The 22,505-nt window shown below is 51.4% G+C and overlaps 10 protein-coding genes and 1 non-coding gene across 11 annotated transcripts; 7 read left to right on the top strand and 4 right to left on the bottom strand.

Moving 5' to 3' along the window:
* Positions 1 to 642: 642 nt before the first annotated feature.
* On the bottom strand, positions 643 to 2,543 carry M406DRAFT_47112 (uncharacterized protein; the record flags this gene model as incomplete). Its single annotated transcript, XM_040924320.1, has 7 exons — positions 643 to 769; positions 844 to 922; positions 990 to 1,185; positions 1,225 to 1,312; positions 1,379 to 1,845; positions 1,916 to 2,162; positions 2,374 to 2,543. 7 exons carry the CDS (start codon positions 2,541 to 2,543, stop codon positions 643 to 645), a joined length of 1,374 nt encoding a protein of 457 aa, XP_040771682.1.
* Positions 2,544 to 3,306: 763 nt separating this feature from the next.
* Positions 3,307 to 5,911, top strand: M406DRAFT_63880 (uncharacterized protein; the record flags this gene model as incomplete). Its single annotated transcript, XM_040924857.1, has 6 exons — positions 3,307 to 3,742; positions 3,868 to 4,073; positions 4,126 to 4,544; positions 4,611 to 5,242; positions 5,364 to 5,574; positions 5,632 to 5,911. 6 exons carry the CDS (start codon positions 3,307 to 3,309, stop codon positions 5,909 to 5,911), a joined length of 2,184 nt encoding a protein of 727 aa, XP_040771681.1.
* An 845-nt stretch (positions 5,912 to 6,756) lies between these two features.
* M406DRAFT_358313 (S-adenosyl-L-methionine-dependent methyltransferase) lies at positions 6,757 to 7,726 on the top strand. Its single transcript, XM_040923862.1, has one exon. The coding sequence runs from the start codon at positions 6,905 to 6,907 to the stop codon at positions 7,592 to 7,594; it is 690 nt and encodes a 229-aa protein (XP_040771680.1). The 5' UTR covers positions 6,757 to 6,904; the 3' UTR covers positions 7,595 to 7,726.
* A 593-nt stretch (positions 7,727 to 8,319) lies between these two features.
* On the top strand, positions 8,320 to 8,961 carry M406DRAFT_28285 (uncharacterized protein; the record flags this gene model as incomplete). Its single annotated transcript, XM_040918492.1, has 1 exon — positions 8,320 to 8,961. A coding segment is annotated over one exon (642 nt), but the record flags the coding sequence as incomplete, so codon positions are not given.
* Positions 8,930 to 10,754, bottom strand: M406DRAFT_282494 (uncharacterized protein). Its single transcript, XM_040918482.1, has 5 exons — positions 10,313 to 10,754; positions 9,845 to 10,245; positions 9,690 to 9,731; positions 9,451 to 9,620; positions 8,930 to 9,359 (listed from the first exon to the last, which is right to left on the bottom strand). The coding sequence occupies exons 1-5, from the start codon at positions 10,638 to 10,640 to the stop codon at positions 9,050 to 9,052; spliced, it is 1,251 nt and encodes a 416-aa protein (XP_040771678.1). The 5' UTR covers positions 10,641 to 10,754; the 3' UTR covers positions 8,930 to 9,049.
* Positions 10,755 to 11,297: 543 nt separating this feature from the next.
* Positions 11,298 to 12,436, top strand: M406DRAFT_358311 (NAD(P)-binding protein). Its single transcript, XM_040923861.1, has 2 exons — positions 11,298 to 11,726; positions 11,812 to 12,436. Exons 1-2 carry the CDS (start codon positions 11,349 to 11,351, stop codon positions 12,262 to 12,264), a joined length of 831 nt encoding a protein of 276 aa, XP_040771677.1. The 5' UTR covers positions 11,298 to 11,348; the 3' UTR covers positions 12,265 to 12,436.
* A 911-nt stretch (positions 12,437 to 13,347) lies between these two features.
* Positions 13,348 to 15,158, top strand: M406DRAFT_63876 (uncharacterized protein; the record flags this gene model as incomplete). The annotated part of the gene is made up of 2 exons (XM_040924856.1): positions 13,348 to 13,387; positions 13,459 to 15,158. The coding sequence occupies 2 exons, from the start codon at positions 13,348 to 13,350 to the stop codon at positions 15,156 to 15,158; spliced, it is 1,740 nt and encodes a 579-aa protein (XP_040771676.1).
* Positions 15,159 to 15,466: 308 nt separating this feature from the next.
* On the bottom strand, positions 15,467 to 16,691 carry M406DRAFT_353502 (aromatic compound dioxygenase; the record flags this gene model as incomplete). The annotated part of the gene is made up of 3 exons (XM_040922771.1): positions 15,467 to 15,824; positions 15,885 to 15,952; positions 16,031 to 16,691. 3 exons carry the CDS (start codon positions 16,689 to 16,691, stop codon positions 15,639 to 15,641), a joined length of 915 nt encoding a protein of 304 aa, XP_040771675.1. The 3' UTR covers positions 15,467 to 15,638.
* Positions 16,692 to 17,777: 1,086 nt separating this feature from the next.
* On the top strand, positions 17,778 to 17,850 carry M406DRAFT_t115. The gene has a single exon. It is a non-coding gene; the product is annotated as a tRNA-Cys (tRNA).
* A 952-nt stretch (positions 17,851 to 18,802) lies between these two features.
* Positions 18,803 to 19,899, top strand: M406DRAFT_334322 (amidohydrolase 2; the record flags this gene model as incomplete). The annotated part of the gene is made up of 2 exons (XM_040920926.1): positions 18,803 to 19,104; positions 19,182 to 19,899. The coding sequence occupies 2 exons, from the start codon at positions 18,803 to 18,805 to the stop codon at positions 19,897 to 19,899; spliced, it is 1,020 nt and encodes a 339-aa protein (XP_040771674.1).
* Positions 19,900 to 20,061: 162 nt separating this feature from the next.
* On the bottom strand, positions 20,062 to 21,646 carry M406DRAFT_342896 (glycoside hydrolase family 10 /Carbohydrate-binding module family 1; the record flags this gene model as incomplete). The annotated part of the gene is made up of 6 exons (XM_040921811.1): positions 20,062 to 20,151; positions 20,212 to 20,291; positions 20,351 to 20,513; positions 20,619 to 21,116; positions 21,177 to 21,250; positions 21,316 to 21,646. 6 exons carry the CDS (start codon positions 21,644 to 21,646, stop codon positions 20,062 to 20,064), a joined length of 1,236 nt encoding a protein of 411 aa, XP_040771673.1.
* Between the last annotated feature and the right edge of the window lie 859 nt (positions 21,647 to 22,505).

Genomic DNA, 22,505 nt, shown 5'->3' with positions numbered 1-22,505 from the left:
AGGATGAACATTATGAGTGTGTTTTGGATATGCTTGAAGTAAGAACGAGCTATATAAGTGCTCGAGACGTTTGTGGAATTCCACAGTGGGGGTTGTGGAATTCCGCCAGCCTTTGAAGTCCGCAGCGGGATTCACCAAAGTCAACAACGATTTGAAATCCTGGACCTTAGAACTATTGATGACAACATGATACCTGAATTTTCTACTGAGTATCATGCAATTTCCGTAGTGCGCGTCTCTGTTAAGTGGTCACCTGACGAGGAAGAGGCCGAAAAGGGTTCGATATATTGCGGCCCCCTCTACTGAATGTCTTCGCCTTGAATCTCAGTTAATTCTCTCTGACAATTATTCACACAAAGAAGAGATCATGTTGCATTGGGCCAGGTGTGAATTCATGTTATTGATGCATTGATTTTCACATCAGCCAGCCTCAAGTTCGATCAGGAAGTACAGTCGCTTGGAACGAGCAACTACGACACTGCATGATAATAGGGCCAGGACACTGCTCAGGAAACAACTGTTGATACCAGACTATTCTTTTTTCATTTCAGAAAATATTCATCTTAAACGTGATTATTCTTCCCCTATTCTTTGTATGTTTTAAAAAGTTGTTCGAATGGTACTACAACCCGGAGCGAAAACCTAGCTTCCGACTGTCACACCGTTGGACATCTGCAAACCCACTGGGAGCCCCTTAATAAATTTGTCTGTGAAGGGTGTATTCCTTTGCCTCGCCAGACCCTCCTCAATATCCTTGTACATGTCATATCTGAAGTCAAAGTCAGCGGATCTCTTCACAGCGAAACGTGCGTCAAAGATTGGGGGCTTCAGAATTGCACATACGCATTCATCTCTTCAATCGTCAGCTTCTTCGTCTCGTCTTCGACCTTGTAGCCCTTGAAATTGGTATTGCTTGAGAAACCTGAGATGTGTACTTGGTGAGAATCACTGCAAACCCAAAAGAAGCCAAACACAGATCTGTGGCTTACCGATCCGTTCGTTGATATTGTAGGCAGCCTTTGCTGCTGCGGCTTGAACCTTGGTGGCTCGTGGCAACCGCACTTCTTGGTAGACCTTGAGCGTCTCAACAACATTTCCGCCAAAGTAAGGCTTGCTGAACAATATTCCAAGGGCGGCAGCGTCCTCGATGGCCATACAGGCACCTTGGCTCTGGTGAGGGAACATCTAGATACAGACAAGGTCAGTCGGAATTCGCGGAGCCACAGCAGCGGGACAGCGAAGCATGCTTACCGGATGGCCTGCATCGCCCAGCAGACACGTCGTGCGGTTGATGATGTATGGGTATGGTTGACTGCATGCAAATCGTCAGAGTTCAAATATGCGCGAATCAGGAATCTCGGAGTGATTGTAGACTGACTGAACCCATAATCGCCAGGGCTGGATTTCGATACCAATAGCAAGATGATCTTTCACCTGCTTGTCCAGTTCCGGATAAGGAGCCAGGAGCTCTTCAACAGGGCGGTCCTCACCGCCCCAGCTCTGGCTGGTGTAGTCGCCAACCTCGCGTGGGAAGAAGCAGTAGTATGACAGCAGGTCGCCGCCGTTGCACGGGCTCAGCACGATCTTGTCCCACTTGCCCTCCTGGCCACCCCAGTACTCAAGAGCCGCGTCCGCAGAGTAGTCGACAAGGCCCAGGCGCTTGACATCTTCCCTTCGCACGTTGGCGTGCAGGCAGGAAGAGTCTGCGGGTTTCTTCTCAGGCGTGAGACCGATGAGCTTGCGAACCACGGAGCCGATACCGTCGGCGCCTATGATGAGGTCATGCTGCGCTGTGTGGCCGTTGAAAAAGGTGATGGTGCCAGCCTCGAGGTCAATGTTTTCACACTATTAGGTCGGTCAATAAGTTTACGGACACTGGTTGTTTTTACGAGTGTCTACTTGCCTTGTGGTTGACGCAGAGTCTCACGGGCTCTCCCTCGCCGTCCTCTTGCAACGCTGTATCTTTCAACATTGCGTGCATGTATTGGCGGTGAAACATATAATACTCGAACCCCCATCTTCTCTTGTAATCGTCAAGACTATAGACACTCAGAGGTTCCCCAGTCTTCCAGTCTCTGTTGATGAGACTCTTGAGAATGACAGGATCGCCTTTCTCGACGTCGATGTTCCACTCGTGCAACCAGCGGGAACCATTGGCGGCACTATCACACGGTCAGAATAATCGTAAATTTCTGTGTAAGAAGACGACAAACTCAAGATGTCTTAGGGTAAAAGACTTAGAAAGATGGGAGGGTTGTGGTTGATTTCAGCAACCCGAAGGCGCCAAAGTCGTAATGTTAAGATCAGAGCAATGGCACTCGAAATAATAGTAATAAAAATAAATAAAGAGAAAACTGCAATTCCAGAACTTACCAAGATACTGACGCTCCAACCTCGCCTACAAAGTCATTGCGCTCATAAATCGTGACGAGATGTCCAGCTCTGCGGAGGGCAATGGCCACTGCCATACCACCAATTCCGCCACCCACGACGCCCACATCGAGTCTTCGCCAGGAGTTATTTGAATCAGAGTGAGAGCCCATGTTGACTATTGGAAAGAAAAGAAAAAAAAGTTTAGAAAAGTGGCTAGCAGGACTTGTTGGTCTCAGTAAGTTGTGTGTTGGCAGAAACACAATACTTATTAATATCGTGGCATGCTGGCTTTGACGGTTCCTGTGCTTTTACTCCATGCTTTAGAATCGAACGGAGAGCTATGATCTCGTCTCCCCTTTGAACAAAGTAGTTTGCGCCACGGTTCAGCCAGATCGGAACACAGGCCTACAGGCAGCATTCGTATCTTGCGGATGTGCCCACCATAAACATGATCGCAAAGTGATTTAACCGCTCTGGAAAATGGTCCAAGGCTTTGCCTATCACGCAGGGGCAGCGGCTAAAGCACCTATGCTTGAACACAGACGGTACGTCATTGATACCGTAGTAACTAGTACAGTACTATCAATATTATCTTGGCATAGTAACCGCCCGATATCATGTTAGTGTCGGCAATGAGCGTGCTTATCTCTGCTCCCCTCCTTGCGGATAATACTCCCTTTGCTGCTGGCTCATCTTCCCGCCGAGTTCCGGGACTGCTTCGCGATACTATCCGCCTTTGAAAAGAGCCATAGCACGCCGTCCTTCCAATTATATCGAACGAGACGCTGCATTCGGGAGTCTGATCCAGGACTGTGGCTCCGCCTTTCTCTGTCCGCAAGTGGATTCCCGGCTCTGCCTCCGTACCCGCCCTCCCGCAGTGCGTTCCCCTGCGACACAGTCCGTACAGGCTTCCAGCCAGCCACTCAGTCTGTCATGCCACGTCCAAAGGTCAGACCACAAGACCGGCAGCGCTCGGTGAAGGCCTGTGATGCCTGTAAGGCTTCCAAGAAGAGATGTGACGCCAATCAGCCATGTCGACTGTGCCTGAAGAAGGGGACCCAGGACACATGCACTTACACGCCAACGGCAAGGGGCAAGAGAAGTCGATATTCCCACTCCGTCATTCCTCAGCCACCTGCAGTTGCTGTCGTGAACGAGAATGTGTCGACAGACGCCAATGATCCCATACAGCAGCCGCCGCGTGGGCCTGGGTATAGCAGTGGGTCTGAGATATCGCAGCAACCGCAAACCCAGGGGGCGACGGAAGATGCGGATAGTGAGACGGATGACGGGCCAGACCCTAGAAACTCGGTCGAAAGATCCGCACAGCAGAGGCCTCTGATGTTGTCGAGTTCAAGTGGTGCCAAAGGTAGGTGTGTTTGTATGTGCGCGTGGTCGTTTGGACTTGGCATCTTTGCATCGCCTCAATGCTTCGTCGATTGCCATCTGCTTAAGTCTCTGTAGATTTTATTGCTGACCATGAGTGGCTGTTAGTTTTCGTTGGAAATACCGCGGCACTCTCATTCTTGCGCTTCTTACAAAAGACACTGAAACTCTATGTCGGACCTTCTGGCTTTACCGATGGCCAACACAGCCATAGTTGGTTTGAGTTGGCCGGCCCTGAGGCGAGTGGCGAGGATTTTCGCGATGACTTGGGCGAAGTTGAAAAGAATGATCTAGTGCGTTGCTTTTTGGAAGCAGTAAGTCTTACATCTACAATGCTTCTTTTTTCTCGAGCTAAGCATATCCCAGTCAAGTGGATTTCTAGATCTTTACACGCAAGACGAGCTGGCCGGCCTCGTGAAATTATCAGTACGCGAGGCCAACACTGAGACTTCAAGGCCTAAAGGTTTAGTGGACCGGGCAGCTCTCGCCTCGTTATACATCATCATAGCCATCGGGTGCCAGGTCAGGGGGAACTCTCGAGACGAGCTTGTGCGCGCCTCGATATATTTTGCCGCTGGTAGGCAGATGGCTTTTGAGAAAATGCTCGAGAACCCAACCGTGAACCTGGTCAGGGCTTTTATCCTGCTGGCATTTTATATGTGCGGTGCATGTCGTCGCAATTCCGCCTTTATGTATCTGGGAGTGGCCTCTAAATCTGCCGATATCCTTGGACTTCATGCTGCAACACAACACAAGCACATGTCAAAAGAAGAACAAAGCACAAGGTTAGTTAAGGTCATACAGATATCATCAAGCAGGGTGGACGCAGGGCTGACATTCAGTACCCGCAGACTGAGAGTGGCGAAAAGCGTCAGAGTATTCGATATTATCTGCTCCTCAATTCTGGGGCGAAGAAGCAGCGCTCCCTCGTTGCAAACCGCCGACATCACTTCTGGGGACGTCGACCAGAATCTACAGGTCGCCAGTCATCGATCTTTAGCCCTCAGAGCAACGTATGAGTCTTGTTCGATACTCGAGACGGTGATTGGTGAGTTCGCCGACGAGGGTAACCTCAAACCCTCCTCGGCCGAGCACTACTTGCAACTCCTTCGCGAATGGAGTCAGATGCTCCCTGTCGCACTCCGCCAGCGCCCAGGGAAGGCTCACGACCCTAGGCAGGAGGACTACTCGAGCTACCGAGAGAAGATGATTGCCAACATCCACACAGCAGGTTCCTACTATTTTGGAATCATCTGTGCATCGAGGCAATTCCTTATACAACACATCATGCCGCGACTGCGCGGGAATTCCTCTCATTTTAGAAAGAGACGACAGCATGATACTAGCGAGCCGCCCATCAGCTCAACAGAGACTGTAATCGAGCTCTCTCGTGCTTGTATCGGGGCTGCGACTCTCATGGCTCAGATGTGTCAAGAGGCAATCGACGCTGGCGTCTTTCTGGGTAATATGTGCATTATCAAAGGTCTGCAGCCGCTCCATCGTATCCCTATCGCAACTTATGGTTTCTCTCTCTCTCTCTCTTGAGAAACTCCGAGAACAGCCCTTTTTAGGCTCAAGGAATGTATCATGCTAACATATGATAGCATGGGTCTTTGCGGCTGGTCTCGTCCTGGGTTTCGCTCTTCTTGCCGACGACTCAGACACGGATGCCCGAGACGCATTTCACAGTTCACGAAACGTCTTGTCCCATATAGGTCGTCTAAGCCCACAAGCTGACCAGTACCACAAAATTCTCTCGGCATTTTCTGATGCAATAGACAACTACAGGCGACAAATGCGGCAAGAAAGCACAAGGTCGCGGGCTCCCTACGTCGAGCAGATCTTATCCTTCGATGCATCGTCGGATGCAAGGAGAGAACACAGAGGCGAAGGAGGAGCATTACAATTTCTCCCTCACATGGATCGCCAGAGTCGGGCGCAAAGTCATGAGGCGGCAACAGGCGTGGACGCTGCTGCTCAAATCCCGACGCCAGACTTTGACTTTGACGAGTTTACCACAGGCGAGCCTGAAGGATGGAGCGGAAGGGATTCTTTAAGCGCAATGTCAATGTCTGATTTCCTGCCAGGGAACGATCTCATGTTTGGGATTCTTTGGGATGGCTATGCCATGCCATTTGAACCGACGAGGTGATCTGAGCTCTCCATGGTTCTTTTTGGCGTCGTAAGCTTTTGGAGCTCTTTTACTGAAATTGTCATTCCTTGCACTGTTCGAGGTCTCCCTTCACATTTACAAGCGCTTTTCTGTTGATGTACAATAATATATTGGCGTCCAATAGGGCTTTACAAACGGGAATTTTGCAACAAATGAGTAGGCGAGGTCTTTCAGTTTCTTCACAGTCGATTACGTCCAGAAACATAGAGTCAGTAGGTAATTGGACTGTGATGTGCCCATTCATTCCCTTCCTGACACTCTGATGCACCTGCTATCTGTAAGGCTCGCGACGTCGGCTATAAGAACCTGAAGGATGCAAAACCTGGCCGCTCCGACCGAGTCGACCGTCAGGGTCGGGCACCGCACCACACCCTCAACCCCATAGCCCCATAGAGTACCATAGTGTGTGAGCCTCTTCAAAACAACTGCCACTCGGATTTACCCTGCCTGCCTGCATGTCAAAGCTTACTCAGAGTTGATCAGCACAAGTTGCAGAATCACCAGTGAGCTAGTCGCGACGGAGTTACGAACGACCAATCAAGGTGGCCATCACCTTGCAAGCACTTGTTGTCTCTTTGAAGAATGGGACTCCGAGCTCCGGTCGTCCCTCGGTCATCATCACAGTTGACTCGTCCGGGGCAGATTTGCTCCCCCTCACGCCTCGGGTCTCGGTGATAATACGGGCCAATACATGCCGCGTCTCTGCGCTATAGAAGATCAGCCTGATGATTATAACGTTGAAAGATTTGTCACTTTGGGGAGCGAGAGAGTGCGTATGAATATATAAACTTTACACATGTCGTGCGTCTCTGTCCAGCAAGTTCCTTTATCCTCATCTCCCAGAGAGAGTGCTGGCCTGTGTCTTTTAGCAAAGGCACTTTTCATCTTCGCCTAATTCACCTTCTCCATCAAACACTTCTATACCATTTTCACATTACCATTCTCACACAAGCGAAAGGAACTCAAGTCACCATGGCCGAGACTACAGATAACAACGTCTCCGTGCTCACGGCAACCCGAACCATCGACGACGTGGCCGTGCAGAGCCTCATCCGCCCCAATCAGCGGCGCGACGATGCCATCCGCAACACCAGCGCGGCGGGGATGCCCGCGATCAACATCTCGCCTCTGCAGGGCCAGTACCTCGCGATCCAGGCGCAGCTGATCGGGGCCAAAACAGTGCTCGAGATCGGGACGCTCGGGGGCTACAGCACGCTGTGGCTGGCCGAGCAAGCTGGATGCAAGGTGACCAGCATCGAACTCGACCCGAAGCACAGGGACGTGGCCCTCGAGAACGTCAAGGGCATCCCGCGGGGCGAGGTGGAAGTGATTCTGGGGTCGGCGCTGGACGTCATGCCGAGGCTGCTCGAAGAGGGGCGGGTGTTTGATATGATCTTTATCGATGCGGACTGGGAAGAGCAGTGGGAGTACTTTGACCTGGCTGTCAAGCTGACGCGGAAGAAGGGGTGTATCTACGTGGACAATGTGGTCAGGGAGATGCGGGAGAAGATTGATGAAGGCAAGGATCTGGAGAAGGTTGCGATGGCTGTCAAGGTGGGCAAGGACGAGAGGGTGACGGCGACGCTGATCCAGACCGCCTCGAGTCACAAGGACTATTCTGACTTCATTGTGGACGGGTTCATGCTGGCCATCGTGAACTAGTCAGTTGTCAAGAGGGTTGTTCAACTGTTAAGTGCTGACTTCATTATTATGATATTATACGGCAATAAGAAGCCGAGTATAATACGTAAAGCAATTAAGAATGTAGTGCAAATATCCAACCCTAAAAAAACGCTCTGCTGGAAATTGTAACCTTTGCCGGTCCATCGTACGTCATGGGATAATAGTATCAATGCAACTAAGTGCTGTAATTACGTCTTCACCGCCGGCGCGCAGAGAAACTACTCATTGCGCCCCGACGTGCTTTAAGTTACTTTGGGACATGAGTAGGATGATGCCTCCGGGGAAGCAGGCGATGCGTCTTCAAACCCCTGCGAAACCCAATAGAAACAACTTAGCTTGCTGCAGTTACGGATCTCCGGACCCCCTGGGTTTGACGCTTATAGTTAGAATCGTACAACATTTTCCGACAATATGGTGCAATTACACTGCATTTTTTGGCTGTGGGTCTTTGATCATGAGAGTATGCAAGTGTAGAGACTGTGCGTTGTCTTGGGAAGCCCCCACAAAGATGTTGCGGAGGTTTTCCCCTGACGATTTGGCAACTAATAAAAGCATGAATCAGCGAACAGGAAGTCGTTTACAGCTCAGACCACTTTCGTTGAACATATTTACATTGCAAAGTCGGTCCCAAGCAGTGAGCTTTGGGCTAACAAGCATCACACGCCATGGTGAATCTGGACACATCTTTCTATCCATCCGTGGACTTGGCCCTCCAATACGAAAAGGGGTTCAGCAGCAACCAGGGCTTACTCGCCTTCCTGGACTACATAATCCCCCTGCTTCCGCCATGTTCTCAAGTCTTCGATGCGGGCTGTGGCACAGGCAAGCCTGTGGCTCTATCCCTCGCAGCAGCCGGACACAAAGTCACAGGCATCGACGTGTCCAAGGCCATGATCACACTGATCACAAAGGCAGTCCCGAGCGGGAAATTCCACGTCGCAGATATGCGCGCCTTTGAGCCTCCCGACGCCGAGGTGGCGTTCGACGCCGTGTTCAACATCCTGTCGCTGTTTGTGCTCAGCCGGGAGGAGATCGAAGGGCTGATGGCCAAGTGGAGCAGGTGGTTGAAACCGGGCGGGCTTCTCTGCATCTGCACGATGGCCGCGGAGGATCTGGACCCAGAGGGCCGAGGGGGCACGTACGATGCTGATGGACTGTGTGCTCGAGGGATCCGTGAGCGGTTCATGAGCAGGGACAACTACTACACCTTGTTCACGAGGCAGGGATGGGATGCGATGCTCGCAGGACTGGGGTTCGAGGTCAAGTTCACACGGACGGCTAGACATGTACCGCCGCCAGATGCGGATTGTGGGCCGGAAGATCATTATTATATTGTGGCGCAAAAAAGGCTCCCAAATTAGATTCCAATATGCAGAAATTACGTAGACGCTATACAAGTAGCCAACCAGAGAGACAAAGACATACACGGCCAGTTTAGACCTGGCGGGCCTTGAATGCAAACATCTCGTTGGACGGCACCGAGTTGCGATCTCTCATTTTGTCGGCAACCTCACGTCCAGCAACCGGAAGACGAAATTCGATGCTCTTGCCAGCCGTCGTTGTGTCACTTTCGCCTGGCAATGGATACGGGAAAGGGAGGTACTCGGGGAGGAGACCTAGCTGTCGCAGGACACTGCCTTGGTCCCAGCTGATATGCTCGTGGTACAGCCGGTCACCGCGGATATTAACCACGGCCACAAAAGGAACCTCGACCTTCTTGTTTGTAGGAGGGATCCCAGGTAGACTGCATGCGCCATTCATTACATTGATCAGCTCAGCACCATGAGTTTGGTATACACGTTTGACGTTTGAAGAGATGAGGGTCATTGACGTACATCCAGTCAATCACCTGATCATGTGTAAATTTGAAGATGAACTCATCCACGATCCGGTCAATACCCATTGTTCGACTGATGAGCTCAAGCTCAGTGTCGGCAGAATTATTGAAAATGAAGTCATGTTGGTAGAAATGGGATAATTTCTGGCGTCCGATGCCACCAGTCATCTAAAATATATCTCGTCAGCCTTTCCGAGAGTTACTTGTTCGGCCCAGAGCTGTGTGAAATTGTCTTACCGTTGGCACATGGTTCACGTACGGCTCTTGTACCATCGTGCTCTGTTGGATTGTCAGTCAAATCAAGCGCTCCTGGGAAAGGGGGCCAAATGTGGCATCCTCGAAGACGGCTCATTGGATGATCGAGGATCGCCATGGATAAGCAAGTGGCCTACCATGGTGTGCTCCATACTCCGGTCAGCAAACTCATAATAACAGTGCTCCTCCCAGATCGTCTCGAGATCGAAGAAGGGGCCGCCCATCTTCTCCTTCAAGAGTGTCAAGTTACGGGTATGCGAGACATTTTCGGTATTGTAGTGAAACGAATCCTGAAAAGGCGTGGCGAACTTGTAGGAGGCAACGTCGGGGTAAAAATACTCCTTCAGCATGTCCGACCTGGTCGGGGGCGCTGTGCCTTTGCCTGCGAGATGGCGAACCACCGGTATTGAGACCTCGTCAAGAGCCTTTGACGATGACAAAGTCTCGTTGGGAGCGTCTGCATACACGGCAGCGGCGACGATGCAAGAGTGGGCTGAGAGAGTCGGGGCCGTCATGATCCACAGTTCAGGCTCATATACTTATTGTCACACATGTCAACATTTGATGCTGTCTCGATGGCCTTTGTGTGTGTGCAAATAACTCACCAACCAGCCCGACCTTGTCCTTGGGCTCACACTTGTCGCAGTCCTTCAGGGTCTCCACAGCAGATCTGATGAGCTCGCCCTTGTCCGCAGTCAAGAAGGCGCTGGCCTGGATCCCAAGGACGGTGTATCCTTCCTCTGCCCATTTCACCATAGGAGAGGGGACGCCTTCAATGATAGCAAGAGGATCATCATGGTCGGACGTGAGGACTATCATGCCAGGGCCTTTGCCACGGCGACTCAGAGGCCTGAGGAGTGACACGCCAGGTACGACCTCGGTGAGAACGGGGCTCGGCAGCGGAGGCGGGGGTTTGGTGATGTCGTTAAACATGGCGGAACGATTGTGGAGTGAGCGAGGGGTAATGCTGCCGTAAATTCTGTAAATGTGATACTGTAAGATGAAAATCGTGCTGATGTTCTAGAGACAGTAATATAAATGTTGACCTCCAGCCGCAACTGTTCGAGTCTACTATTGCACTTCCCTACAACACAAGGGCTTTTTCTCTTGGTGTGCTAAAGACCAACTGACTGGCTGACTTGACAAATCACTTACTGGCCTCCGCCTCTTGTGACGTGATAGAAAGGACTGTACATTGCCGCTATCTCCCCTCGCTAAGTATTTTGGTGCAGCGATGCAGCTTATCGGAACGTCATGAACGGTGCGGAGATGGTCTCGGCCCCGCCCCGTTGGCGGCAGAGACCAAAGAGGGCTATTGCGCACTACATTCGCCAAGAGAGTTTGATAGCAAAACGTGTAAGTAAGAGCGATTTTTCAGTGAAATGCCTCTGTAACTAGGTGTCTTAGCCGCCGTTGAGAGGATCCGCTGCGAGCGCCAGTAAAAGTATCCACTGAGAAGGTAATTATTTTCTCCCACAGCTCTTCCATCGTTCAGGTCTGCCCTTCGCATGACGACAAGCTTCACTTTCCCAACCCAGACTCTTCCTCAGATTTCACTCGTTGATATTTTACATACTATAACTCTCCCTTTCCTTTCCTTTTTCCTCCTTCCAAATATCTGTATGCAAAGATCTCGTCAAGATGGCGGATACCCTAGAAGATGTCCGCCCCATGTTCGAGCTGCGAGGGCAGAACTACGTCGTGACAGGCGGCGCCCAGGGGATCGGCTTTGCCGTGACGAGGGCCATCTGCGAAATGGGCGGGAACGTGGCCGTGCTGGACATCCAGGAGAAGCCCGTGGACGAGAAGGAGTGGGCCAACCTGAGCCAGAAGTTTGGAGCCAAGACAATTTATATACGAACAGATGTGACCAAGCAGGAAAGCCTCAACTCGGCGTTCGCTGCGGCCATCAAGGAGCTTGGATCCCTTGATGGGTTGGTGCCTGCAGCGGGGATTGCCATTGACAAGCCCTTTATCGAACAGACGTGGGAGGAGTTTACGAGGATACAGGAGATCAACGTGAGTTTTCAAATTCACCGATTTCCATTTATCACTGTGAGCGAATGTAATCGCTGAGAAGAAAAACAAACAAACAAACAAACAGGTCAGAGGCACATTCTTCGCCGCCCAACTGGCTGCAAAGCAGATGCTGTCCCAAGGCAGAGGAGGCAGCATCGTTCTCATCGCCTCGCAGTCAAGCCACATCGCCCTTCCGGGCTACCGGATGGCCGCATACAACGCCAGCAAGGGAGGCGTGCTGATGCTGTCCAAGGCGCTGGCCGTCGAGCTCGCCCCGCACAAGATCCGGGTGAACACCATCTCGCCTGGGTTTGTGGACTCAGACATGACGAGGACGGTCCGGGAGATGAAGAGCAAGAGGGAAGGGGATCAGATGTGGCTGGCTCCGCCGATGCAGAGGCTCAGCACGCAGAATGATCTGACAGGGGCTGTGGTGTACCTGCTGAGCGATGCGAGCCGCTTTACTACTGCCGCGGATATTCAGATCACGGGCGGGTTGCATGTCGGTACTATTGATGGAGTCATCAGCTACGAGTAGTGGGCAGAAGAAGTGTGTATGCTGTATGGTTGAAACCAACAGCCTGACCCTAAGTCCCTCCGAGTGGCCGCTGGCGATCGGTTGTTTCCTGTCCTTCTTACTACACCCAATTTCAATTCAGTAGGTCATTGCATAGAGAAGTTTCTCAAAATTCAAGACTCTAAAGATCACGACTTCTTAAGATCATGACCTCCTATGACCACTAATCGACACTCATTTGTGGTTCTCGCGACGTTTTCCCCATGTTCAATAGTGACTGTACCAAACCTTCCTCAGCTTGCAGCAGCCTGTCACACAGCAGCAGCAGCAGCAGTGCAAGGTGCAACAGCCGACACCAGGACCAAAGAAGAAAACAAAAAACACCCGCCACGCATTTTGTCCCCTAATTTCAGCTCGCGCTGTGCCACCTGGGCCGCCTGTGCCACCCCGCAATCCCAAGTCAGTTTAGGCCTCTTCCCCGCCATGAACACGGCCCGGGTTGCCCTGCACACCGGGTCTTGGGGTCTTGGGGGCTGTTAAGTATATAGTGTGAAGAACCCCTTATGAATACTAAACTACACTATAGCAGACTTAACAGGCAAGATAAGACGGACCCAAGCTTATTTGAGAATGGCCACACGGCACATGCACTGAATCTCTTAGCCGTCTCTTGGCCAGCAGCGCTTCATCAACAATTACTTTTAGTCTACATTTTCCTTATATGCCGAGGGGAAAGAGATAACGCGCCGTCGGTTGTGTTCCCTTGCTATCAACAATCCTGTATCTTGCGTTACGAGTGTTCGTCAGCCGCCGCCCGCCCGCCAAGCCCCGATTCGTGTGGCACTTTCAAATGAATCCATAAAGGAGAGAAAGACACACGGGTTCGAAAAGCAAGGAGGAGGACTCTGGAGTTATTATTACTGTATCGATTGCTACATATGACCCTGATCACATAATCGGTTTACTTGATTGTATATCTCTGTGCGTGTCTGTGTGGACAGAATCAGTACTTGCTCACGCGACTTTTCATTTCTATTTTCTGACGACGCCAACCAAAGAGAAGCAAAAGACTTTTCCTTGGCTGCCTGGGCTACGACGAGCAACATGGCAGAGGAAACATATGACATGATCGTGGTCGGGGCTGGTAAGTTGGGCCATGAAGTGAATAAGATCCTTAGATGATATAGACTAATCAATCTCTCTTGCTTCCTCAAGGCTGGTTTGGCCTCGCGGCAGCCAGGGCTTACATCGAGACACATCCACACGAGCGCATCGCCGTGCTGGAATCCGCCGAGAGCTGCGGTGGAACCTGGTCAGAAGCTCGTCTCTACCCAGGGCTCAAGTCCAACAACATGATCGGCTCTTATGAGTATCCGGATTTCCCCATGTCCGAGGACATCTACGGCGTCAAGCAAGGGGGCCACATCCCTGGCGCCGTGCTGCACAGATACCTGACGGACTTTGCGAGGAAATTTGGCGTGCTGGAGAGGACACAATTTCATTCCAAGGTCGACGACGTCAAGGCACTGCGGTCTTCTTCTTCTGATGATACATCTGGCGACATCACAGGCTGGGCACTCACCGTGACCAGCCTCAGCAACATCAATGCACAGCAGAAGCAAAAACAACGCATTCTGACTACCAAGAAGCTCATCCTCGCCACGGGCCTCACCTCGACTCCCAATTTCCCTCAATACGCCGGCGCCGAGACATTTGGTCGGCCTCTCTTCCACGCCAAGGACTTTTGCCGGCGGGCTTCGGAGCTGAAACAAGCAAAGAAGGCCATCGTGGTCGGAGGCGCCAAGTCCGCCTACGACGTGGCCTACGCCCTCGCCCAGGACGGCGCCACCGTCGACCTCGTCATCCGGCCCAACGGCCACGGCCCCGTGTGGATCGCACCACCCTTTGTCACCCCCTTGAAGCGCAGGCTGGACACGATATTCAACGTGCGCCTGCTGACGTGGTTCAGCCCTTGTCCCTGGGGCGGCGAGGACGGCTACGGGCGCATCAGGAACCTTCTGCACGGGACGAGGGTGGGCAGGTTCGTGGTGGATACCTTTTGGAAGGTCCTGCAGGGCGATGTGCTGGATGCCATCCGCTACGACGCCCACCCGGAGCTGGCCAAGCTGAAGCCGTGGAACTCTGCCTTCTGGATCGCGAGCGGGCTGAGCATTCTCAACTACGACACGCCCATCTTCGACCTGGTGAAGGAGGGCCGGATCAGGGTGCATATTGACAATATCGACCATCTGGAGCCGGGCAGGGCTGTCCTGGCTTCTGGAGAGGTCCTCGAGACCGACGGCATCGTGTGCTCGACAGGCTGGAAGAAGGAGTCCATGAAGATCAGCGGTCTGGACGAGGCTGGCCTCGGGCTGGCCTCGGCAGTTGTCGAGGCCAACAGGCTCGCGCTCAACGCCAAGGCCGACAGCGATGTACTGACCATGTTCCCCCGCCTCAAGGACCAGCCGCAGCTGCGCTTCGAGCCCAAGGAGGCCGACCCGCTGAGGAACTACCGCTTCATCGTCCCCTCCACCATGCTGCAGTCGAGAAACCTCGCCTTCTCGGGCATGATATCGACCGTCAACACGGCCGTCTGCGCCACCGTCCAGGCTGTCTGGATCACCGCGTTCCTGGATGGCAAGCTGGACAGGATTGCGCAGACCCCAGACGAGGTTACGCAGGAAGTTATGCTGCACACGCAGTGGGGTAAATGGCGGTTCCCGTGTGGCTATGGTGCCAGCCTGCCGGACTTTGTCTTTGAAGGACTGCCCTATGTGAATATGTTGATGAAGGATATGGGGCTGAGGATCTATCGAAAGCCTTCGTATGTCAAGGAACTGGTGGAGCCGTATACCCCTCCTGACTTTGCTGGTCTGTTGGATGAGTGGAAGCGTCATCACCCGGTGAAGGCATAGATCGTTTCAGTAGGCAGCATTGCAGTTTTTGAATATGCTTTGGTTTGTTTTCAAATTCATTTTCGTGTATATCATCATGTCGTTGCTAGAATAAGCGCTACGGTAAAGTACTCTTGGACGTATAGCAAGCCATTTCTAGAGCAGTTCGCAGCCGAATGAGAATGATCTAATGAGTCTAAATATTGTTACAACGGTCGACCTTACATCAATATTATCTCGAAATAAATTTTCACATCAGCAAATTATTAACTGACGGTGCATTCCTTTTTCATCGATCATGAGATGAGCCCCTCAAGGTATGAGCTACGAGGAGAAAGTAGAGCACTTGATTGGCACGCTGCATGTAGAGTTTTGACAACACTTGTGATGCAGACAACATGAAGTAAATCATCGCTAAGTAGGTTGTGAAAGCAGCAAAAAAGTACATACATCCCGAGTGCAGTGTTATACGGACAGTTTCAACACGCTCCCAACTCATCATTACGACTTTGCTACAGCAAGGCGGATATTATACTCCAGCTCTAGAGAAGCCTTGGGGTTCCCAGTGACAGTCTTGAAGTCAACAACCAGGTCATCCTTGACAGCGAACACCGAGTCGTTCTCCAGATACTGGGTCGTCCTGTCAAATATCTGTGTGACCAAGGGGGTGTACTTGTCATTGCCAGCCTTGACGATGACCGTCAGTTTCAGAATTAGAGGAAGAGAGGAACAGGAGGAAGCATTTACCATGATATGAATGTGAGCCGGTCGGTATGGATGACGGTCCAGCAGCTGCAGCAATTTTCCGGCGGGCCCTGAAAATGCCGGCATCAGTATTCACAATTGATCTTCTCACTCCACTAACAAGGTAACGAAAAATGAATACGACGCACCATCAAAGGGGACCGGGTAAGGCACAGGCCGAATGCAGTACAGGCCATAATATCCATTCTTATCCGTGGTGAAGTTCCCTCTCAGGTTGAACTCGGCCTGGTCCGGGTCCTGTTGCTCGTACAAGCCGTTGGTGGAACACTGCCAGATATCCACCTTGACCCCCTCGATGGGCGCACCCGTGGCAGCATCCGTGACAATCCCGTGCATAAACGTGACCTCGCCGTCCGGCGGCATGGTCTTGATGATGCTGGCGTCGTTCTCGGTAGGCGGGGTGTCCTTCCTGAAAAAGGGCCCCAGGATGGCCGACTTGGTGCTCTCGTAATCGGCCCCGACCAGCAGCTTGTTGGTGATCTCGTCGACCAGCGACTCGAGCCCGATGACGTCGCACAAGAGCTGTGTCTCGTTGCGCCGGTCGTTGGACATCTGCCCGGCCCAGTTGAGCATCTCTACGCCTTGCATCCACTCGGACACGGTGATGTCGTTCTCGCGGGCAAAGTCATGCACGTGACGGATCATCGAAGCCATCACCTGCCGCATGCGCGGGGTTGCCTTGGGTCCAGTGGCTGCGATCACGCTGTCTGTGAAGGTCGGGTCATACTGGGGCTTCTTTGCACCGACGCCTGCGCCGTTTGTGCTGTTGCTGTTCTGTGTGGTGGACATGATGATAGAGATGATGAGGGGTCTCGCGCAAGCTGGGTTCGACGCAAGAGCAAGAGAAAGAGGATGTGGATGTGGATGACAGTGAAATGGTGTGGAATAAGAATAAATGACAATAAAGTTGATGAGTGAATCGGGTCGAGTACCCAGATGAGAGTATTCATATAGCAACGGATGAGGGGCAGTGAAATAAGTTTTGGACCATGCAAGGAGCAGTTACGGTTGGGCAAAGGCAGTGTGTAAGTATCCGTACCCCAAATAACAGTGGCTTACAGGTCGTTCTCGGCATTTCGCACCAGGGGCCAAGATGCCCTTGTCCAAGGCCACCCTTTGTAAATTCGCGGTACGCTATTCGCTACGAAGTGCCGCATTAGTAGTATCGGATGATGTACTTCTTACCGTCTGTCCCCCGAGCGGCCTGAGGCGGATGCCCCCACGATTTCCCCAGATTCTCGTTTAGCCTCTTCGTTGGTGCAGTTTTGCCCATATCCTGGAGACTATTCATTAGCAGCGTGTATAGAGTTGAATAAAGGCTGGCTGGATTGGATGCATCAAGTGGAAATGCCCAACCACTTAAGTAGGCAGGTGAATTTTTGCAGCAGCTCGACAAAGCCTGCTAGATCACTCATGTAACAGACATAAATCACATCTATACTCCCCATAGGCCTGGTCAATTGACAGTTTCTTGTGCTGGCAATTTGCAGCCATGAATACATTGGCGGTATAGAAAGTTGCATGGGCATTGCTTTAGGTGGACTTCAGCATCTCGGGTAAGAACCCGGATGCATGCAGTGGGCATCGGATGTCCCCTAAAGAGGCCAAGTTCACCCAGCCAAAACAGTGCGAACAAACCACTCGACATTGTGTACAATTCAAAGATGGTCTTCTTTGATAATAGAATGTATACCATATCTATATCCCAAAAAGTGAATGTCCTGGATCACTTCTAGACATGAACTTCACTGTCTGCTCCTCGTGGTACTTCAGGGTTAGGGTAGGTCAGTATCAACACTGCTCGAGTAAGTCCAGACCACAACTGTGAATTGTAGAATATATGCACCCATTTTAGAGCGGGAATCAACTCAATTTGGCCCTATAGCTAAGCGGTTATAGCGTGGGATTGCAGATCCCAAGGTCCTTGGTTCGAGTCCGAGTAGAGCCTTTTGCCATCAAAGATTCCTGTGTTCTGTACAACATGTCCACTGATGTTCCCTTTTGTTGCCAATTTACACAGTTTGGCTCTCTGGAGTAGACGCAAGAGTTCATCAAGATTGAAACATGCAAGTGACATGTCAGTCTACTTGCCTACTTTCTTTTGTCTACTTTGTGACATGCTTCGAAGAGTAACGATGTCTCAGCATCCATAGTTTTGGGTCACCTTACAACCCATACTTGACACAATAGTATGCTTCTTTGGTACTGCATCTGAAAGTTCATCTGTTTGTATATAGTAGCTGTGGCGGCTTGTTGTTGTCAAGTATGCAATCCAAAAAAGACGCGGAAAGAACATGAGGAGGAGGGAGCATCACCCAGCACTATACATGATTCTTTCAACAAGATGATCTACTGCAGCCCAGTCTCCAGTGAAGGAACGGATTTATGGAATTAACAAATATGCACCGGGATTACAAGGTCAATCTTCTGCTGGAATGTTCCGAGAAGCGAGCCTAGACGGCGCCGTTCCAAGCATCCAGTCCACTAAGTACCGCCCAGCGGATGTGGGTTCTCTCTGGCTGGGGTGGGCGGGCCGCTCGTTCGATGTGAAGGCGGCTACAGCAATACACATCACCTTTATACTGAGGAAACATGATCACCATCCTAACCAGGCAGTGGCATCCACTTTAACGACTTGAATGCGGGGTGTCGGTTGTTTTTGCGCGAGAAGACAGCGAAGGACTTCCTGACTCCGGAAATGTACAAAGGTGTAATAGTCCTCCGGGTAACAGTCAATATGCATCGGATATTTAAACTCCCATAATCATCAATCTTCAGGCGAAATCTTGATCTCTCAAATCAAAGCCAGGAATAAATACCTGATAGTGCTCCAAGACTTTCAATCTACTTCGTACACTTGCGAAAAAGAACCATCATAACTTGACAATATCGAACACATCATGCTCGGCAAGGTTATTCTTGAAGAGGCTTTTGACCTCCCACGCTTCTCTGAAACCGCCCGCTGGTGGGCGGGCATGTTCAGCACTGAACCGGACAAGCACCTTGAGGAGATCATGGACATCACAGATATCCGCATTAAGCATGCCGAAAAGTACGGAGTTGGCTACACAATCCTCTCCTATACTGCACCCGGTGTTCAAAATATCACAGATCCCAAGGAGGCGCAGGCACTAGCAGTTGAGATCAACGACTATGTCGCGAGCAAGATCAAAGGACACGAGGATCGTTTAGGCAGCTTTGCGTCAGTTATTCTCTTTCTCGCCCCATTCCATGTCTGCCCCGGCAAGAACTCGTACTGACAACAACACAATCCATTAGGTCGCTTTCAATGCACAATCCACAAGAGGCCGCCGATGAGCTGAGGCGCTGTGTCACCAAGTACGGCTTCAAGGGCGCCTTGGTCAATGACACCCAGCGCTGCGGCGAGGACGGCGAGGGCTACATCTTCTACGACCAGCCCGAGTGGGACGTCTTCTGGCAGACATGCACCGAACTCGACGTGCCTCTATACCTGCACCCCCGAAACCCAACGGGCATCGTCCACGAGAAGCTCTGGAAAGATCGCTCGTGGCTGATCGGCCCGCCCCTATCCTTTGCGCAGGGCGTAGGCCTCCACACGCTGGGCATGGTCACCAACGGCGTCTTCGACCGCCACCCTAAGCTCCAGGTCATCCTGGGCCACCTCGGCGAGCACATCCCCTTCGACATGTGGCGCATCAACCACTGGTTCGAGGACGTCAAGAAGCCCCTTGGTCTCAGCTGCAAGAAGACGATCCGGGACTACTTCAACGAGAATATCTGGATCACAACGAGTGGCCATTTCTCGTCTTCCACCCTCAACTTCTGCATGAATGAGGTCGGAGCCGACAGGATCATGTTCTCTGTGGACTACCCGTTTGAGAAATTCGAGCCTGCCTGCACCTGGTTTGATAATACCGAGCTGAATCTCACTGACAAGGCCAAGATTGGGAGGGAGAATGCGAAGAGGCTCTTCAAGCTAAAGTCATACAAGGACTGCGACGCGAAGGTCGAATGAAGCCAGTAGATGTCCAAGCATTGATAATCAGCTGCTGATCACAACAGACTGTATTCAACGCCAGCCGATTGTCTGAGCGTACACGGACTGCTTGCTATATATCTATGTACATATTCCCAATCGCGTACGAATTTTCAGCACTCCTGCGGCAGTACAAATAGATCACAAACACTGAGCATAATAAGCGTTAATTGTTGAGCAAGCGTAAGGAGAGGCACAGCCTGGCGTGCCCGCAAATCCTTGTCCACCACACTAGAAATTGTCAGCGATTGATATGTCTCAAGAACAACATAATTGCATAACAAGAATTACCTGTGAGTAATGGCCATTACCTCCGACACCCGCAGTAGTAGTTGGTGCGGCCGTAGTCGAAGGCGAAGGTGTCGTGACGACTTTTACCAAAGTCAGCATTGTTACACCAAGTGTGGCCGATGAAAAGTCAAAGACTCACGAGTCGTGATTGTAGAAGTAGCAGCTGTGGCCGATGCCGGTGCAGTTGCCGCGGCACTCTTGAGGAAACTTGCGATACTCGTGTAGGCTGGCTTCTTGACTAGGTTGGATGACCACAAATCGGCCTCTCCTTGGCCTGAGAAGGTCGATGGTACCCACGAGTACTATAAATGAAGAACCTCTTATCAATAATACAACTTGGAATATCGAGAAAGCATCTTCAATTCCCCAAACACTTTGTCCACAATGATAGGTAATGCTCGGCTTACCTGGTCATCAAAATCCCATACTGTGACCCCGACGCACTTCGCGACCGAAAGACACGCGCTGACGACGGTCACATAATCTGTTGCTTGTTGCTGCTGGGCCGCTGCACTGGCCGGCACACTGGAGTGCCTGATATCCAGCTCAGTGTACGCCACCTCAACACCAAGGGCCGTGAAACTCTGAAGAGCGCTGACAAGAGTTGATTGGGAAGGGGTCGACCCAACGATGAAGTGGCCTTGCAAGCCCACACCGTCGATACGGCCGCCCGAGGACTGGATGTTCTTGACGATGTTGATGGCGGCCGTGGCTTTGGCGCCGCTGTACTCGATGTTGTAGTCATTGTAGTACAGTTTGGCTGCTGAGTCGGCAGCCGCCGCCGCCTTAAAGGCAAAGGGAATATAGCTTGTCCCGAGGATGTTGTAGAAGACGTCGGTCCGATAGTTCCCAGAGTCGTCCAGGGCCTCGTTCACAACGTCCCAAGCGTAGCATTGCCCCTTGTACTGTGACATGTTATCAGTATTGATTTTCTATGGAACATTATTCGTGTTGGCTAGACTTGCATGAGTGACCTCGTTGGTGATATGCGTTGTAATCACGTCTTCTAGGGACGAGGTGGTCCAAGAGCCACTTGACACTGGAACAGGTATCAGCAAACGAATTGATTGTTTATATTGACGACCGGATTCAAGCAGAACACACCCCAGCTGGGAAGCTGGTTATACCAAACCAAATTATGGCACCTTAGGATCTGCCCAGCCGCGCGAGCTTTGGTGGTGACAGCATCTCCATTTGTGTAGCTGAAGACACCATTGGAGGGCTCGACAGAATCCCACTTCTGGCCATTGGCCGGGGTGATTTGACCAAACTCGCTCGAGTTAAACGCAATTGCCGTGTAAGCAGAGTTGCTCAGGCTTGGATTATCAACGGCCGTGCCGAAATACAGCAAGCCCGCGGATTTGGCGAGACTGTTCAGCTGAGCTGCTGCTGGGCCAGCGGTCACCAACATCGCGGCAAGGAGGACGGCAACCATTGTGATAGTATGTGTTGATGTGCAAGTAGATCCTCGTACGCAGTGATTGTGAGAAGCAAAATGTATACAGCCTGTTATTTTGAGGTTTAGAGAGTCCTTTTTTATATTTGGCCTTCCACAATTTAATCACCATTTCTTGGCTCTGTCTCACTTTCCGCTCAACCGGGAACCTGCACCTTGGCTCTCGCTGACCCTTACCACATAGTACGCCTCTCTGGAATCTGCTTTTCATCCTGAACAGTTCCTCATATTTTTCTTCCGTGCTCAATGCGGATTAGTGCTCCAGACCTCACACAGGACCGAGCTCGTGCCATAAGCTTTTCAGGCAGGCTGGGCGAAAAAAAGGAGGGGTGAGAGATTAAATGCCTGCTTGGCATATGAGCCAGGGCTCAATATACCTTTAGCCTAAAACCATGAAGTCCACGTGAGGATGGTTGCTTCCGTGTAAGAAACTCCTTTACATGAGATATGTCTGCATGTGCTCATCATTGGAAGCCAACCTGACCCAAATCTTGGGCCAGGATGTAAGCCACCTGCATTGAGAGAGAAAACGATTATCAGATAGAATTCCTATGTCCAGGTTGGGCCTTCTGAAATGACATCCCAGACCCATCATGTCATGAACCACTGCGAAATACCAAGATGCCAGAGTACTTTCAAGCTTTATGCTGACAAGAGCGGTGCTAAGTACAGGCCTTGAGTACAGAGACTCAAGAATAATTGCTGTTGTGGTAACCAGGGCTGGTAACCACATGGCATCGGATGCAAGTAGGTCCTACGGTTGCGCGACTATCGGCTGTTCAAGACATCAACGAAACGACTTCTATGTCTGTTGGTAGGCCAAACAACCCCCCCTCCC

The sequence above is a fragment of the Cryphonectria parasitica genome (assembly GCF_011745365.1).
Source record: "Cryphonectria parasitica EP155 unplaced genomic scaffold M406scaffold_9, whole genome shotgun sequence".
In the NCBI taxonomy this organism is placed as follows: Eukaryota; Fungi; Ascomycota; class Sordariomycetes; order Diaporthales; family Cryphonectriaceae; genus Cryphonectria; species Cryphonectria parasitica.
This window is presented reverse-complemented; position numbering and strand designations above follow the sequence as displayed.

Bases quoted from the DNA above. Each gene is read 5' to 3' on its own strand.
- M406DRAFT_358311 (XM_040923861.1), top strand. From the start codon at position 11,349: ATGGCGGATACCCTAGAAGATGTCCGCCCCATGTTCGAGCTGCGAGGG. The intron at 11,727-11,811 runs GTGAGTTTTCAA...ACAAACAAACAG, and splicing joins CGAGGATACAGGAGATCAAC to GTCAGAGGCACATTCTTCGC.
- M406DRAFT_282494 (XM_040918482.1), bottom strand. From the start codon at position 10,640: ATGTTTAACGACATCACCAAACCCCCGCCTCCGCTGCCGAGCCCCGTT. The intron at 10,246-10,312 runs GTGAGTTATTTG...TGTGACAATAAG, and splicing joins GGACAAGGTCGGGCTGGTTG to TATATGAGCCTGAACTGTGG. The intron at 9,732-9,844 runs GTAGGCCACTTG...ACAATCCAACAG, and splicing joins GGAGTATGGAGCACACCATG to AGCACGATGGTACAAGAGCC.
- M406DRAFT_358313 (XM_040923862.1), top strand. From the start codon at position 6,905: ATGGCCGAGACTACAGATAACAACGTCTCCGTGCTCACGGCAACCCGA.